General features: G+C 51.0%; 1 protein-coding gene across 1 annotated transcript; it reads right to left on the reverse strand.

Annotated features, from left to right (window-relative positions):
* Positions 1-304: 304 nt before the first annotated feature.
* LOC126990114 (uncharacterized) lies at positions 305-6370 on the reverse strand (the record flags this gene model as incomplete). The annotated part of the gene is made up of 5 exons (XM_050848664.1): positions 6220-6370; positions 4009-4056; positions 1783-1861; positions 1336-1393; positions 305-511 (listed from the first exon to the last, which is right to left on the reverse strand). Coding segments are annotated over exons 1-5 (543 nt in total), but the record flags the coding sequence as incomplete, so codon positions are not given.
* Between the last annotated feature and the right edge of the window lie 10956 nt (positions 6371-17326).

The following is a 17326-nucleotide window of genomic DNA, read 5'->3' on the forward strand; positions in this document are numbered from 1 at the left end:
AAACTTGAGATGTAACAAAACTTTAATTGATACCGATTCCGATCCCAATACTACAAAACTGGGCCGATGTCGATACTACCGATATCGATACGCGCACAATTGTAACCAGTCTATAAGTTCCTTGCCCATCGTCGGGTGGCCATGTTTTCAAGTTTGTCTTGAAACTTAGGTCACACCACCACTTGGGACACTTGGACAAAATGAAAGAAAAAAGAAACACTTTGACCTGGGCGTTCATTATGAACGGGTAAATGGGTAAATAGGAAACCTTGTTAGGTAAACTGATGCAGCTGGGATGTCGCACGTGGTAAAAGAGAGAGATAGAGAGAGTTCCTGTCTTCTTGATCAACACCTTCAATCTCAATACCAACCCTTTTTTACTGTGAGACACAATTCTATTCTGTGCCGTGCCGAGGACTGGCTGGGGTGTTGACAGATGCTTGATAGTGATGTTGGCAGCCAGGCTGGTGACGACCCCGGAATGCAAGGCACTCAGGCAAATGTCCGAATCCTGAAAGATTAAAATGGAAAAATCAAATGAAACATAATACAAAAAGTTATGTTATTCAAATCTGGTCCATGTCCTTTAAATTTATTTTTATACGTTCTGGCTATGCCGCCGGTAGGTTTTCTTGGTGGGGTTTGGTGGTCGGCCGCAGCCTGTTTTGGCGCAGACAAGTGGCGCCACCTTGTTCGGCGCATGCTGCCCCCCGGAATTCACCTTTGATGATCCTCTTTTTAGAGAAGAGTCCGGGTTGATTGATGGTTTTCAGGACAGCATGTCCAGCAGGTGGTCGGCCAACTCCTTGGCAACTGTCGGCCAGCTGGTCGGCAGTCAGTTCACAGACAGTCTTGCCGAGAGTCGGCGGCCGTCTGCAAGACTCCTCAAAACCGTCTGCGACTGTCGGCCAATCGGTCGCTTGAGTCGTGGTTGTCGTAGACATGGCGCCATTTCAGAAAATGACCGTTGAAACTCGGCTAGAGACTAATTGCCAGCATGTCGCCGACATCCTGGCAACTAGTTGGCCGAATGTCCCAGACAGGCGTCGACCGTCGGCAGTCATACTAGCCGGCACCAAGAAGGAGAAAAAACATTCTTGGGGCGTGGGAGCCGACTTGTCAGTTCCAAAAGTCGCGGGGATGTCGTGGCCCAGAGTCGGCACTGTGTGAAGGGGGCCAAAGAGAGAGAGAGAGAGAGAGAGAGAGAGAGAGAGAGAGAGAGAGAGAGAGAGAGAGAGAGAGAGAGAGTAGTTGTGGTAGTTGTTGTAGAGATAATGTGGGTGAAGAATGAAAGATGACGCGGTTTAAGGAACTAGTGTGCGGGACACTGCTCACCTTATCGTACACGGCTGTCCCGTACACCTGGCCACCTGCACACTCCTCAGCGGGACACCTGCAACACGTGGAGAACATTTACCTAAATCTTTGCATATGCATATCCATGTTATATCCATCTATTCGACTATCAATCTGCATGTGTATTTACATCTATCTATCTATCTCTTAGCTGTATATCTATCTATCTATCTATCGAGAGCGAGAGAGAGAGAGAGGGGGTGGGGTGGGGGACAGAGAGGTAGACTGATATACAGACAGATAGGTGGAAAGATATAAAGTGATAGATAATAAAGAGATTATTAGGTACAAATCTGCCTATCCATCAGCCTCAACACAAACTGTTGATTTAACACAAAAGTCAGCAGAGCAAGTTGATAAAGTAAGGACATCAGAACATCATACTGCACAAAGCACGTCTGTAATCCACCTCACTGGCATACTGACCGGTAGCCTTTTGACTCTCCAGGGGCGATGTTCTCAGCCAGGAATGTCCGACAAGCTGGACGGTGCTGCCCGCTCACCGCTGGAAGAGTTGGGGGCGCTGTGAGTTATTGGAACACGAAGGAGTTCACGACCACGACCACACACACACACACACACACACACACACAACACATAGATAAGATATTCGGAGAAACATATAGTTTGCTGCAAAATATTAGAGTGGCGTTTCACTACTTAGATGGAAACATGAAGAAAATAATAACACTGATTAGACCAAGGTTAGAGTAGGCAGCGGTTGTTTGGTCACCACACAGGAAAAAGGATATAAGGAAACTCGAAAGGATTCCAAGGATTGCGACTAAGACGGTGCCAGAACTATCAAGCCTGTCATATGAGGCTAGATTGGGGGAACTGGCCTATCAATACCCAAAGAAAGAAGAGAAAGAGAAGACCTGTTAACGTTGTACAGGAACACAAGAGGAATGGACGTGTTGGATAGAAATGATTTAATCGAGATGGAAGGGAGGAGGCAACTCAGAGGACGCAGCAAGAAATTGAGGAAGGGGACTTGTTGAAAGACATAAAGAAGTACAGTTTTCCATGCAGGAGTGTGGATACATGGTGTGAATCAAACAAAGACATTGTTGAAGCGTGCAGCTTCCATATAATGGAGGAAAAGTTGGACAAAAATATAGATTGGGAGACAGGACTGTCTGAGCTTGAGCTCAGAGCCTGTACTACAAATAGGCAAATACACACACTCACAGCGGACTGCTAATACCTATATAACATTTGTGTTTGTGTTTAAAGAAGCTAAATACACTATTATATTTTACAGTGGATCCTGTCGTCTTTAGCATTGTTGTCTATCAGTTATCTATTTGCTAAAAGGAATGCAGAGATTGCGACAATTTAAAAGAGGGGTTTCGAACGCCAATTTATTTTCTTATATAAAACCGAGTATAGCGGACCATCATGAGTGCGGTTACTGTCCCCCCTTGAGCAAAGGAGCACTCCTTCGTGTTCCAGTAACTCTCATAGTGCCCCCAACTCTCCCAGCGGTGACAGGGGGGGGGGGGGGGAGGGCCCGGTAGACCCCAGAGATCGACTACAAGGAGCTTGCTCGGGTCGAGAGGGTGCTGGCGGATGCGAGCCCAGCTCGTGATTAAGGCCGTGGGTGAATTACACACACACACACACACACACACACACACACACACACACACACACCACTCCAGTAGCTCAATCGGCTAGAGCGCCGCGCAGCAAGGTTTCACGGCCAAACAGGCGGCGGATCGAGCCCCGTTCAGGCCGGATTCTTTCCGTTGACTAGTATTGGTTATTGTTCCCCCTTGAGCAAGGGGGATGGGGTGTGTGGCGTGTGAGGTCCTGGCAGTACCCATAGATCGACGATAATGAGCACTTGCTCACGTCGGGAGGGTACTTGCTGGCGAAAGCGAATCCAACTCGTGATCAGGCCGTGGTGAATTACACACACACACACACACACACACACCGCCTCTTAGCCCAGGGGTTACCACCTTTATTTTTCACCGGGCTGGAGGTAACAGGAGGTGAGAGTTCCTGTTCAGCTGCAGGATGTCATTGAAGTACACGTTCCATAGCCTTCCTTGAGGGAGGCTGGTTTTGCCAAGGTGTTCAGAGGAGGCGTAACCATTCGCCACCACCCGCAGGGCCTGGCCGTGGAGGTGGTCTAAGGGGTCACCACAGCACCCCTGGCTCCTCAGACTGGTGGCGATGCCCTGATGCCGCACACTGTCAAAAACACCAGCAATGTCAAGGGCAATGAAGGTGTCTTAAGCACGATCTAGGCCCACCACCGAGCTTGGAACCACGCTCTAATTCTAGGGAGTGGTTCCCGGCTGCTCAGTGAAAGAAAGGTTCTGCTGCGGTCTTCCCAACCGAAAGCCAACTGTCGGGAATTTAGAAGGTGGAAAGTATCAAAAAGTTGGTGATTTTAGAGGCAATGATGGATTGAAAAGGTTTCCCCAAAACGGAAATGAGGGAAATAGGGCGGTAGTTTTGAAAGTCATTTTTAAACTTCTTATGTAGAGTACAGACTCTCGCCTCTTACCACTGATATTCTCACTGCCGAGATGAAAGGCAGCCCAGGACGATTATGGAAGGAGGCACAGCAAGTTGTGTGGTGCATCTTTCAGCAAGTGGGGGATGATGTTATTTGCCTCGTCGCTTTCTTGGGATTACCTTGCTGAAGTTGTTGCAGCATCTCCTGGGTAATGATGGTGAGGCTCCCTAGGGCGGACTTGGTAAGAATAGGACCTAGAAGAGGTTGCGCTTGAAGTCAATAACTCATCTTGGAGGACAAATAGACAGCCGACACCTGAGCTTCATTTCGGTGGCGAGTGAGCACTGAGCCATTATAGTCGAACCATTTCAAATTGTCCGTTTGGGCGTTCGATTCCGCGGGTCCTTTCCTCCCTTCTGCTTTGCCACACAGTCCCAACACCTATCCCTGTGTGGGACTGTGTGGCAGAGCAGAGGGGAGGAAAGGACCCGCGGAATCGAACGCCCAAACGGACAATTTGAAATGGTTTGACTATAGTTGCTGTCAGCGATGGAATGCTATCGTCAGAGGGAAGCCCTGCTGCTGCTTAATGCTGTTTCACCACCCTTCAGTGCTTACTGATTGGCTTGTTAGCTTTCGTATAAGGTAACCCCTCCAGCTATTGATCACCTCATTCTGGACTTTTTTTTCAGTGTAGGTTTTATTTCTTCTTATGGAGTGGGACATAACGCAACCAGGCCTTGCTTTTCTAAGCTGCAGCTTTCCTGCACTGTACGCCAACCCAGGGATGTCTTCCGGTTGTTTAGACTTGTATATCTGGCAGGGCACAAATCTTCTTTGGCAGTACAATGGGTTTTCAAAGAGGCTCCTAACGTGTGCGTTGACGTCACCTGCCATCGGAACTAAGGAGAGCTGGGAAAGATGGAAGTAACATCTTTAGAGATATTTTTGGCTGGGTGCCAGAAGTCCCTGGAAGGATTTGAGAAAGCAAGGTTGTGGCACTTTCTACTGATGAAAGAATGCTTGGTAAGTCAGAAAAATAGATTTGGCACGATTCCGGGCAGAAATGTAAAGATCATGATAACAGGAATACGAAGGCTCATGTATCTTTTGTGAGATGCCTCTCCATTGTAGTGGCAGCCTAGGCCACTACATGGAAGCCAAGCATTGCTGCCTGTGTGCTTCCGAAGACAGCTACCCAGCTGCTAGAGCCGAGCCGTATGGATCCACTAAGCCGTCTTCTTAGGTTAAGGAAAGACCTTTAGCCTGTTTGGTGCTTCTTCTGGTTTGGAAGGTTTATTTCGAGACTATATTTGTACAGGGAATGGTAGCTGATTTTGTACATAAGTTGATATACAGAATGCAACGACCCCCCCTCCTTAACTCGTCCGTTTCCTCCTCCTGCTCGTTGCAGTTTTTCAAACAGTTCGACTCATTTCGAAACGCCGTTCGTAGTTGTGGTAAGAGCTGGCGGCAGGCTCGGTATTCAGTGAGGGCTGGAGCTTTGGCGGCGATGGATTAACTGGACTGTGCTCGTTGGTTGGCCTGTTGGGATTGGTGTGTGAGTATTGGTGTTGCCATGTAGTCTTATAAGTGACCCGTCAGCTTGTTTGCGCCTTTTTTGTTTCATTTGCTTATTGTATTGTTTTGCCTCGACGTGCGTGCCAGTACTCACTTGTGTATGTTTTGGGGGGTTCGGCGCTTTGTGCTTTCGGATATCTTTGCCTTCTGTTCACCACGTGTCTGGGTAAAATTGGGTCTATAGAATACGATTCGTGTACGGTAATTATGGGAGTTAAATAATCTTTGGAGCATACTTTATGTAGTTTGGATACTGGGGTTTTCCCTGATGCATTAGTCACTCCGCTTCTATTGTTGTTAAAGGTGACCTTGTAATATCTCTCTGTATTTTTTTTTTCATTCTAGTTACTCACTCGTACCTGGAAAACCCGTTGAATACATTAATACTTTGGTGACGTAACAAGAAATATTTACAATACTGATAGTTTGGTGTTTCTGTGTGTGTAGGTCAATTTGTGATAATATTATTGATGCCTAGATACACGTATTTATGATGTGACTCGCGATCTGATGACATGTGGAGGATGAGATACGGTGTTTGTGTTTGTGTGTGTGTGTGTGTGTGTGTGTGTGTGTGTGTGCAATAGAAGGCAGACTAAAGAAAAAGGTTTAGAAAGAGGAGATGCATAAGAGAAAATGGAGTGATGTGAAGGATAGGCTAATGATTTGAAAATGGAGAGAACGGGAAGATTAAAGAGAAAATGGAAAGATTTAGGGTGTCACTACATTACTCCCCCCTTAGTGACGAGGTAGGAGGAACGTTACATGCGTTTTGTGGCAGTGGACATTATCTTTCGTTAGTACAGGACTAGGGGACACTGACACCGTGTAAGTTGGTGGAGGATCCGGGAACAGGAGGTACGCGGGCTTGACCCGGTTGATTGCGATGGTGTCGGACTTGCCGTGGCGGTCAATTGTAATGTGTTTACGCGTCCTCCTGATGACGGCGAAGGGGGCCATTATTCGGTTCTTGCAGAAGCTTCTTCGCGGCGTCCACACGCACGAACACGTTTGTGCATGTGTCGATGTCCTGGTTCACGAACGTCCTGGTAGGCGATGTACGTGGCGGTACTGACTGGAGTCTCTGCATGGCGTCATTGAGGTTCCCGGCATATAGAACTTCTCCTGGTAGGCGGAGAGTGGTGCCGTACAGGAGCTCTGCAGATGAGTGGCCGAGCTCTTTTTGAAGGACGTCTGTATGCCGAGAAGGGCTAGGCGCAGGGTCGTGGTCCAGTCGCTGCGGTCCTGGTATTGTTGCTGCCAACGATGCCTTGAGTTGGCGGTGGAAGGGTTCTACCAGGCCATTGGACTGAGGATGGTAGCTGGCAGTCCTGATGTGCTTGATCCCCAGTATAGTCATGACCTTGCTCCACAGGCTGGAATAGAACTGGCTTCCACGGTCGGTGAGGCTGAGAGGCGTGCCGAAGCGTGACACCAGGTGTTGACGAACTCTCTGGTGATGGTGTCCGTTGTTATGTCTTCAATCGGGACAGCTTCGGGCCAGCGTGTGACTCTGTCAACGCAGGTGAGGAAGTAGTTGTAGGCGTTGGAGTGTGGAAGTGGGCCAACGAGGTCGACGTGGACGTGTTCGAGTCTGGAGGATCGAGGCGAGAACGTTGCTGGAGGCGAGACGACGTGGCGCGTCACCTTGGAGGCCTGGCTCTGGACGCAGGTGCGGGTCCAGTCTCTGACGTCCTTGTTGATCCCCGTCCATATAAATCGCGATGACATCATCCGTTGCGACGCTCGTATCCCGGGGTGTGAGAGGTCGTGCAGCTGGCGGAAGAGAGGGTACCGGTGGTTCTTCGGCAGGTAAGGCCGGATGGTGCCGCTAGATGCGTCAGCGTAGAGATCCACGTGAAATGCCAGAATTTTTCTCTTTTCTACACTCACACACGTCCTCTGCGTGTAACGAAACACACGAGAAATTAATCCAGACAAGGAAAGGTTTGCCGGCGCCGGGGATCGAACCCGCGACCAGCGTAACGGGAGAGCCACTCCTTTACCAGTCGGCCAAAGAGGTACCCCCCTGGCTAAGTGGGTTATGGGAGGCTCGCCCATCAGGCAAGTCAGCACTACACGTCTCCCCATTCCCATTTAGATTAATTTATGTGTGTTGAGTTCCCATTTTCTATCAACCTCGGATAGCATGGGCCATCACTCTACCTGTTACCCTCTCGGGGTGATACAACAGAACCACAGGAGAGGATGCCCACCGCTTTTACCACCAATGAAATGCCTGAAATTTGCTCTTTACTATTCTCACACACGTCCTCTGCGTGTAACAAAACACACGAGAAATTAATCCAGACAGAGAAAGGTTTGCCGGCGCCGGGGATCGAACCCGCGACCAGCGTAACGGGAGAGCCACTCCTTTACCAGTCGGCCTAAGAGGTACCCCGCTGGCTAAGTGGGTTATGGGAGGCTCGCCCATCAGGCAAGTCGGCACTACACACGTTGGTCCCGGGGAACTCGATTTGCCTCATCGACAATGCGGAGTTTTCTTTCAATTGCTGCAACCCGGCGTCGTCAGCTTGGTCTGCAGCAATGGCGGCATAATCGATGAGGGAGGAGGATGTTGCAAAGATGTTACGTGAGAGAGCGTCAGCGGGAATGTTGTCTTCACCTCTGACGTACCGGATGTCGGTTGTGAACTGCGAGATGAAGTCGATGTGGCGCAGCTGCCTGGGAGTGTAGGTAGACTTGTTGTTGATGAAGGTTGTGGCAAGAGGCTTGTGGTCGGTATAAATGTGAAATTCCCGGCCTTCGACGAAGTATCCGAAGCGTTTGATAGCTTTGTAGATGGCGAGAAGTTCCCTGTCGAAGGCGCTGTACTTTTTCTCGGCGTTGTTGACTTTCTGCGAGAAGAATGCAACGGATCTCCATGCTCCGTTCACGTGCTGCTGCAAGACTCCACCAACGCCGGTGTCTGAGGCGTCCGTTGAGATTGAAGTAGTGGCGTCTGGAGTAGGGAAGCTGAGTGTGGTAACTGCTTTGAGTGCGCCATTGGATGTGAGGAAGGCGTCGTCAGCTTCGGGAGTCCAGACGAGTGTGACGGTCTGGCCTCTCTTGCAGGGCTTGATCATGGAGTAGAGTGGCTGAAAGATGAGCGCGCAGCGTGGGATGAAGCGGTTGTAGTAGTTGATCATCCTTAGGAACTACTTGAACTGGCGCTGAGTTGTCGGCTTCGGGAACTGTTGAATGGCGTCACATCAGGAAGAGATGGGGGTGATGCCTGAAGTAGAGACGGTGTGGCCGAGGAAATCTACGGAGATAACACCGAACTCTGACTTGTCGACGCTGATTTGAATGCCATAGTCTTTGAGGCGGGTGAAAACTTGTTCGAGTTGATGGCGGTGTGTGTCAGCGTCAGGACTGGCGATGATGACGTCGTCGATGTAGATGAAGCAGAACGGCAGTCCTCGCAGCACTTCGTCCATGAACCTCTGGAAGGTTTGGGCGGAGCTCTTGAGACCTACTCGTACAATCCAACAGGTGTAATAATGGCTGTCTTCGGGGTGTCCGCTGGGTTGACTGGAATCTGGTGGAAGACTTTGATGAGGTCGATCCTGGAGAAGATGGTGGAGCCAGCAAGATGTGAGGAGAACTCTTGAATGTTGCATGGGCATTGGGTAACGATCCATAATGGTCCGCGAGTTGAGGGCTCGGTAGACTCCACACGGTCTAATGTCACTGTTCTTCTTGGGGACTACGTGGAGGGCAGACGACCAGTTGCTTGAGCTGGGGCGGATGACACCTTGCCGTATCGGACTCGAACTCGGCCTTGGCTTGTTTGTAGCGTTCTGAAGTTAAGCGGCGAGCCTTGGCGTGCCTTGGTGGTCCGGTTGTCTCTATGTGGTGCGTCACGTGGTGCTTCACAGGCTTGTTGGCTGTGTGTGGCTGCGTCAGCGTCAGGAAGGACTTGAGGAGAGACGCAAATCGGTTGTCTGCACTGATGGTGGCGATGCGGGTGCTTTCTCCTGCTGCTGTTCCGGTTTTGGTTGAGATGGATGTCAGCGGATCGAGAAGCTTGCGACTTCTAATGTCAATCAGGAGATTGAAGTGCGTCAAGAAATCGGCGCCCAGGATTGGTTGTGAAACTGTTGCCAAGTAGAAGGTCCACTCGAACGACTGGCGAAGGTTGAGGCCCAGCTGGAGCGTTTGTTTCTTATAGACAGGGATCCCCGTGCCGTTGGCTGCGTAGAGGCGAGTGATGCTTTGTAATGACCTCTTGCTTGGTGTGGCGGGGAGAACGCTGACTTCGACGCCAGTCTCCAGTGTCGATGAGGAAGTTGGTGCGGGAGAGTGGCTCGAAGATGTGGAATAGCTTCGAGGTGTGTTGACGGACGCTATGCGCTGTTAGCGCCCGCCGGGAATGTTTCAAAGAATCCTGGAGGCTGCATTTTCTTCGTACCATAGAAATGCGTCTCCGGAAATACTTGTTCTGAAGGGAGCCAATTCTCGTACACCTGCTCGCTGTCGCTCCCGACGAAGTGCCCTCTTCACCGCTTCCACAGTTGGTATTAGATGAGGCCAACCAACGTCAACTTGAGCATAAAAGACGTCAACAGTTTGGCTAATCGGCTTTGCCGTTTTAGCAGCACGCTCCTTCATGTTTGACAACATAATCTCTACCTCTGATTGCCCAGGAACAGGGAGGTGATTATGAGGTTTTTTTTGTTTTTGTTTTGTTTTTACAGCTAAGGAGACAGTTCAAGGGCGTAAAGAAAAATATAAAAAAAAGGCCGCTACTTACTGCTCCTGAATAGAGGTCAAAGGAGTGTCCAAAAAGAGAGGTCAATTTCGGGAGGAGAGGTGTCCTGCTACCCTCCTCTTGAAAGAGTTCAAGTCGTAGGCAGGAGGAAATACAGATGAAGGAAGATTGTTCCAGAGTTTACCAGCGTGAGGGATGAAAGAGTGAAGATGCTGGTTGACTCTTGCATAAGGGGTTTGGACAGTATAGGGATGAGCATAAGTAGAAAGTCGTATGCAGCGGGGCCGCGGGAGGGGGGGAGGCATGCAGTTAGCAAGTTCAGAAGAGCAGTCAGCATGAAAATATCGATAGAAGATAGAAAGAGAGCCAACATGGCGGCGGAATTTGAGAGGTAGAAGACTATCAGTATGAGGAGAGCTGATGAGACGAAGAGCCTTTGACTCCACTCTGTCAAGGAGAGCTGTGTGAGTGGACCCCCCCAACACATGAGATCCATACTCCATACGAGGGCGGACAAGGCCCCTGTAAATGGATAGCAACTGTGCGGGGGAGAAGAACTGGCCGAGACGGTACAGAACGCCTAGCCTCGAGGAAGCTGATTTAGTAAGAGATGAGATATGAAGTTTCCAGTTGAGATTTTGAGTTAAGGATAGACCGAGGATGTTTAGTGTTGAGGAAGGTGATAGCTGGGTGTTGTCAAAGAATAGGGGATAGTTGTTTGGAAGATGGTGTCGAGTGGATAGGTGGAGAAACTGTGTTTTTGAGGCGTTGAAGGACACAAGGTTCCTCTTGCCCCAATCGGAAATAATAGTAAGGTCTGAGGCTAAGCGTTCTGTTGCCTCCAGCCTTGAGTCGTTAAGTTCCTGTAGGGTGGGTCTTCTATTAAAAGAAGTTGAGTAATGCAGAGTGGAGTCATCGGCGTAAGAATGGATAGGACAGTTCGTTTTGGAAAGAAGATCATCAGTGAACAACAGAAAGAGAGTGGGAGATAGGACAGAACCCTGTGAGACACCACTGTTAATAGGTTTAGGGGAAGAACAGTGACCGTCTACCACGGCAGAAATAGAACGGTCAGAAAGGAAACTGGAGATAAAGGTACAGAGAGAAGGATAGAAACCGTAGGAGGGTAGTTTGGAAAGCAAAGATTTGTGCCAGACCCTATCAAAAGCTTTTGATATGTCCAGCGCAATAGCAAAGGTTTCACCGAAACGGCTAAGAGAGGATGACCAAGAGTCAATTAGGAAGGCAAGGAGATCACCAGTAGAACGCCCCTTGCGGAACCCATACTGGCGATCAGATAGAAGGTCAGAAGTAAAAAGGTGCTTTTGAATCTTCTGGTTAAGGATTGATTCAAAAGAATTTGATAGACAAAAAAGTAAAGCTATAGGACGGTAGTTCGAGCTATTGGAACGGTCACCCTTCTTAGCCACAGGCTGTATGAAGGCGTAATTCCAGCAGGAAGGAAAGGTAGATGTTGACAGGCAGAGGCGAAAAAGTTTGACCAGGCAGGGTGACAGCACGGAGGCACAGTTTTTAAGGACACTAGGAGGCACTCCATCAGGTCCATAAGCCTTCTGAGGATTGAGGCCAGAGAGGGCATAGAAAACATCATTTTGAAGAATCTTTATAACAGGCATAAAAGAGTCAGAAGGGGGATGAGTAGGAGGAATATTCTCAGAATCGTCCAGAGTGGAGTTTTTAGAAAAAGTTTGAGAGAAGAGTTCAGCCTTAGAGATAGATGAGACGGCAGTGTTGCCGTCAGGACTGAGGAGTGGAGGGAAAGATGAAGAAGTGAAGTTGGAGATGTTTTTGGCTAGATGCCAAAAGTCACGGGAAGAGTTAGAGAAAGCAAGGTTTTGGCATTTTCTATTAATAAAAGAGTTTTTGGTTAGTCGGAGAATAGATTTGGCACGATTCCAGGCAGAAATGTAAAGTTCATGGTTAGCATTAGTTTGAAGGCTCTGGTACCTTTTGTGAGCTGCCTCTCTATCATTGACAGCACGAGAACAAGCGTGATTAAACCAAGGATTTTTAGCATGAGGAGTAGAGAAAAAACGAGGAATGTATGCCTCCATTCCAGAGACAATCACCTCTGTGATGCGCTGAGCACACACAGAGGGGTCTCTATCCTGGAAGCAATAATCATTCCACGGGAAATCGGAAAAGTACATCTTCAGGTCGTCCCACCGAGCTGAAGCAAAATGCCAGAAGCATCGCCTCTTCGGTGGGTCCAGAGGGTGTACAGGAGCGATAGGACAGGATACAGAAAAAGATTGTGATCGGAGGAGCCCAACGGAGAGAACAGTTTGACAGAAAAAGCAGAAGGGTTTGAGGTAAGGAAGAGGTCAAGAATGTTGGGCCGGTCTCCAAGACGGTCGGGAATACGTGTAGGGTGCTGGACCAACTGCTCTAGATCGTTGAGAAGAGCAAAGTTGTAGGCTTGTTCACCAGGATGGTCAGTGAAAGAGGATGAAAGCCAAAGCTGGTGGTGAACATTGAAATCTCCTAGGATGGAGATTTCAGCGAAGGGAGAGTTGGTCAAGATGTACTCCACTTTAGTTAGTAGAGTTAGGTGAGAGATAAACAGCACAGATGTATTTAGTAATAGAATGACAATGAAGTCTTAGCCAGATGGTGGAAAATTCAGAAGAGTCAAGGTCGTGGGCACGAGAAAAGATGTCGTTGCGCACGTAGGCGCAACATCCAGCTTTGGATTGAAATTTAGGAGAGAGATAGTAGGAGGGAACAGAGTAGAGGTTGCTGTCAGTAGCCTCAGAAACTTGTGTTTCGGTGAGGAAGAGAAGGTGAGGTTTAGACGAAGAGAGATAGTGTTCCACAGAATGAAAATTAAAACGAAGACCGCGAATGTTGCAGAAATTGAGAAGAGAAAGGTTCGAGGAGTTATCAAGACACCTCTCGGGTCGGCAGCCAGAAGGGGAGTCCTCCTTGGGGGAATTTGTGCCCCCCCCCCCCCCCACAGGCGGGGACTCCGAGGCAAAGTGAAGATGCGCCATTTTGAAATTTGAATTTTGGGAAAAGGTGTATATGTTGTGTGAATGTAGTGTGGTGTGGATAGAGAGAGGATCTGTCTTTAGAGAGCATGCTGAACTACTCTCCGGTGTTGGTGAGACAATAGGGAAACGGTTAGTGAGGACATGGGAAGGGTCTTTGGAGGGCTTCAGCTCCCTTCTCACCTCCCATATATACCTCACCGGGAGTGGCTTGCGCCCGTTCGGTAGGTGTCTTCCTACCTACTCCAGCCGAATATCCGAAGATGATCTTGCCGTCGACGGTGGAAACTCTTGCGCTGCAGTCCCTGTTAATGCACCGCCAGCACATCCGCTCGCTTTGTTCTTTATTCTTCGTAAACACATGGTGTCCGACGATCAGCTTTAAGTTGCCCCTGTACGCTGGTATGATAGGTGATGGAGGAGGGGGATACTCGTCACTCAGCTCAGCATATGATGAAACACCCGGTTCTGGGTAAGGTGTTAATTAAGCAAAGCTTTGACATCTTGCTCCATGATGATGAGGCTGATAAGTACTGACTGACGTGAGAGGTCACCACACTTTATATGCCTCGTGTCGCAGAGGGTGTGGGCAGGTGGGCGTGACTGCCATGGCTCCTGACCTGACCTGACTTCACTCCGCATGACCTTTTAGGACCCTTGCATAAAACAAGGGTATTTAAGGGATCAGGAGTTAATTATCAATTATCAAGATTTAAGATACTTGTCATGAAGGTGTGAAGTGATTTTTCAAGATTTTCAACCACTGGGTGAGGTTAGTAAAGCCACCACAGCCTGACAATCCTTTAATGGAGGCGAGGGCGGATCATGGGGGCGCCTACACCTGTGGGCAGCTGAGCCATGCTCCCCAAACCCTCACGATAAGTAACTTTTGTGATGTACGTAAAAGACACCATAAATATAACTCATACGAATTTAATTTTGATATAAACATTATGATATATCAAAAACAAGTGAACATTCCAGCATTAGGTATTTATACTGAAATTCAGAAAAGTGGTATTCATATTTTACAGTGATAGAGCTTACATTTTTTACTCTCACCGGAGTTGTAAGGTGGGTAAGTAATGTAACAATTATGTTTATATAATAACTTGAAGGTACGAAAGTAGAAAATACGCTATTTTCTTAACAAAGATAAATAAGTTAAGCTTTTCACGAGCGGCAGCACTCATGGCGAGAAGCATTGACGTGGAAATAAAGTCCAAATTTTAATACAAACACAATAATGTTAGAAAGTACACCCAGGAGATATATATATATTGTTACGAATGTGCTGTATGTGAATTATTGTATGTGTAATGTGATGAAATTGTAGCATGATGCAATGTTAGCTCAGCATGGTGCAACTCTACTTGTTGGGACAAGAGAGACAGAGGGGAGCCCGGGGCCTCCGGCCGCCGGGCAGGAAGTGCTGAGTCGGCAGAGTGGAGAGTGGCGAGCGAGAGGCGCTGAGGGGTGGTTGAGAAGACGCGTGTCTGGGCTTAAAGAGTGTTGAGCTGCTCCGCTCGCGAGCTGTGTGCATCCGGTGAGCGTGACTGCCGTGCCCCTGTACTGTGCCTGATTGATTAACTGTTCTGTGCCCTTGAAAGTTGCTGTACTGTGTGAGGAACCTGTCATTAAACTAGAACTTAGTGTTGAACGTGTATCCTTTGTGCCCTGCCTGTTCCCTCCTCCCCTCGGTGTTCTGTGTGGGCCGCTGTGAGTGACTGGTGCCCGTGTGGTTGTTCTGGTGAGGATCACGCCGCCTGCTTGCCCGTGGATGGTATGTGGTAGGGGGGGTAGCGTAACATTTGGTGTCAGGAGTGGGATAAGTGAACAGTGAAGCGCGCCGAGTGTCATGGCGTCCCCCAATGGTCGCCGTGAGGGTGAGGAGACGGGCAAGGCCGAGGCTGACCCGGGTGATGCGAAGCCGAGCCAGATGAACTTGTTCGCTGCCATGCTGGCCAGTATGAGGCAGGATTTGGATCAGAGGGCAGACGAGAGGGCACGCGAGCAGGCGCAGAGGGCAGAAGAGAGGGCTCGCGAGCAGGCGCAGAGGGCTCGCGAGCTGGCTCAGAGGGCAGAAGAGAGGGCACGCGAGCAGGCTCAGAGGGCAGAAGAGAGGGCAGACGAGCAGGCACGCCATCTTGCCGATATCCTCCAGAGCTGTTTCTCGTCGCTGAAGGTGGAAACCCAGCAGTACACCGACCAGGGCTGCGACAGCGCGAGGAGTGAACGGCTGGAGGAGGTGCGGACCCAGGAAGGCGAGGTCCGAGGCCTGAGGGAGGCGGAGGGGCAGCTGCGAGAGATGGCACCGTCGCACGCGGAGAAAGAAGGCTCAGTTCTGGCAGGAAGCCCCGGGGCGGCGGTCCTGCAGGGGCCTATCTGGAGCCCCTGGCAAGGACTCCTGGAGCCTGGTAGCGTCGTGGCGGAACCAGTAGCTGCCGCAGGAGGTTGGGGAGCCCCCGCCTCGTTGCCTCCCTCACCCCCTCCCTCTCCTCCATGCCAGCCGGCTCGCAGGTCACGTAGTCCGCTCTCTCTCCCATGGCAGCAGCGAGAGGTGGCAACGTGGTGCGGGGAGGAACAAGAAGCGTCACGTGTGCTGGCGGCGGGTGCACGGGTGGCGGACTGGCGGGGCTCCGCGTGGGGCCCCTGGCAAGGGCCCCTGAAGCCTGGTGGCGTCGTGGCGGAGCCGGTGGAGGCTGCAGGAGGCTGGGGAGCCGTCGGAGCCGCTCCCTTGGGTCCAGCTGGTGCTGGAGTCGGACCCATTAACCCTGCCTCGTTGCCTCTCTCACCGCCTCCCTCTCCGCCATGCTGGCCGGCTTGCAGCCCACGTGGTCCGCCCGCTCCCCGCTGCGGCCCCTCAGCCTCCCGGCGCTCAGGGAGGCTTAAGCCAGCGGGGCACGACGGGAAGTTGGCATGGGAGGCCCAGTTCAAGATGCCAGCTGCTACCCAGGGCTGGGGCGAGGATGAGAAGGCGCTGCAGCTGACAACAGCGCTACGGGGCTCAGTGGACGGGCCCGGCCGCTTGGTGGGGAGCGCCGAGAGGACCTTGGGGCGGCCTGACATGCCGGCCGCTACACGACTCCAGGACGCGCCACAGAGGCTGTGTGGCGTCACGGGGCACTGCGTGCAGTGTGAGGGCCCAGTGGAGGCTCGTATCGGCGTAGGCAGCGCTGTGGAGCGCCGGCCGATGGACGTCGCCGATCGAGACGAGCCGTGCTTGCTGGGCCTCGACTACCTGACGCAGGCCAGTAAGGCTCGTGGTGGCCTCGGACGGGAGCTGGAGAGGGTGACCGGAGAGGTGCCCTTTGCTCCCAGGAGGTTTTCGAGCATGGCTGCGTGGGGAGGTAGTCACAGCCGGGCGAGGGCACCTTGCCCCGAGGGTGGAGGCCAGGAGCCGGTGTCGACTGTCCCGAGCGTCACGTGGAGCGGATGGCGTGGAAGAGCCCACTGAGGACTGGCGGCTGGTCGACGGCGTGGCTGACAGGCGGAGCCCCTTGGGGGCGCGAGAAGAGACTGTGGAGGACGTGGTGGAGGACAGACTGATTTATGTGTATTGCATGTATTTTTCTGTGTTCAATGCTCGGCCGGGAGCTCAGGCTACCGGTGGATTTGGCCACGGGGCGGCCTCCCGACGTGAGCTTGCCCACCGTCACCTCTGGCTTCGCAGCGGCACTGCAGGAAAGCCTGGCTGAGGTGCACCGACGCGTACGGGGCAAGCTCAAGGGGCAGGCCAGGCCATGAAATGAAGGAGACATACTGCCGGCGCAAGAGGGATGTGAGCCCCAGCAGCAGCGAAGGGGACGTGTCAGAGGTCGACCACGGGGCGAACGAGAACATGGGCGGTGCGGGCGAAGCGGCAGATGTCAGTGACGACCCTGAGCAAGGACTTGGGGCCGATGACGCCGCTCTGGGTGCCACCGCCTGCCTGCCGCCGCCCGCATCCCAGCGGCGCCCTCGGCGAGAGAGGCGACTGCCGGGATGGTTAAGAGACTTTAGGGATGTTCCAGGGGACTGATTAGTTTGATTTATTTCATGTTTTGTTTGTTGAATGTTGGGGCAGCCGGGTCGACTGCCTTCTGAAGGGGGAGATAGTGTTACGAATGTGCTGTACGTGAATGATTGTATGTGTAATGTGATGAAATTGTAGCATGATGCAATGTTAGCTCAGCATGGTGCAACTCTACT

This window comes from Eriocheir sinensis, unplaced genomic scaffold, assembly GCF_024679095.1.
Source record: "Eriocheir sinensis breed Jianghai 21 unplaced genomic scaffold, ASM2467909v1 Scaffold1453, whole genome shotgun sequence".
Taxonomy (NCBI): Eukaryota; Metazoa; Arthropoda; class Malacostraca; order Decapoda; family Varunidae; genus Eriocheir; species Eriocheir sinensis.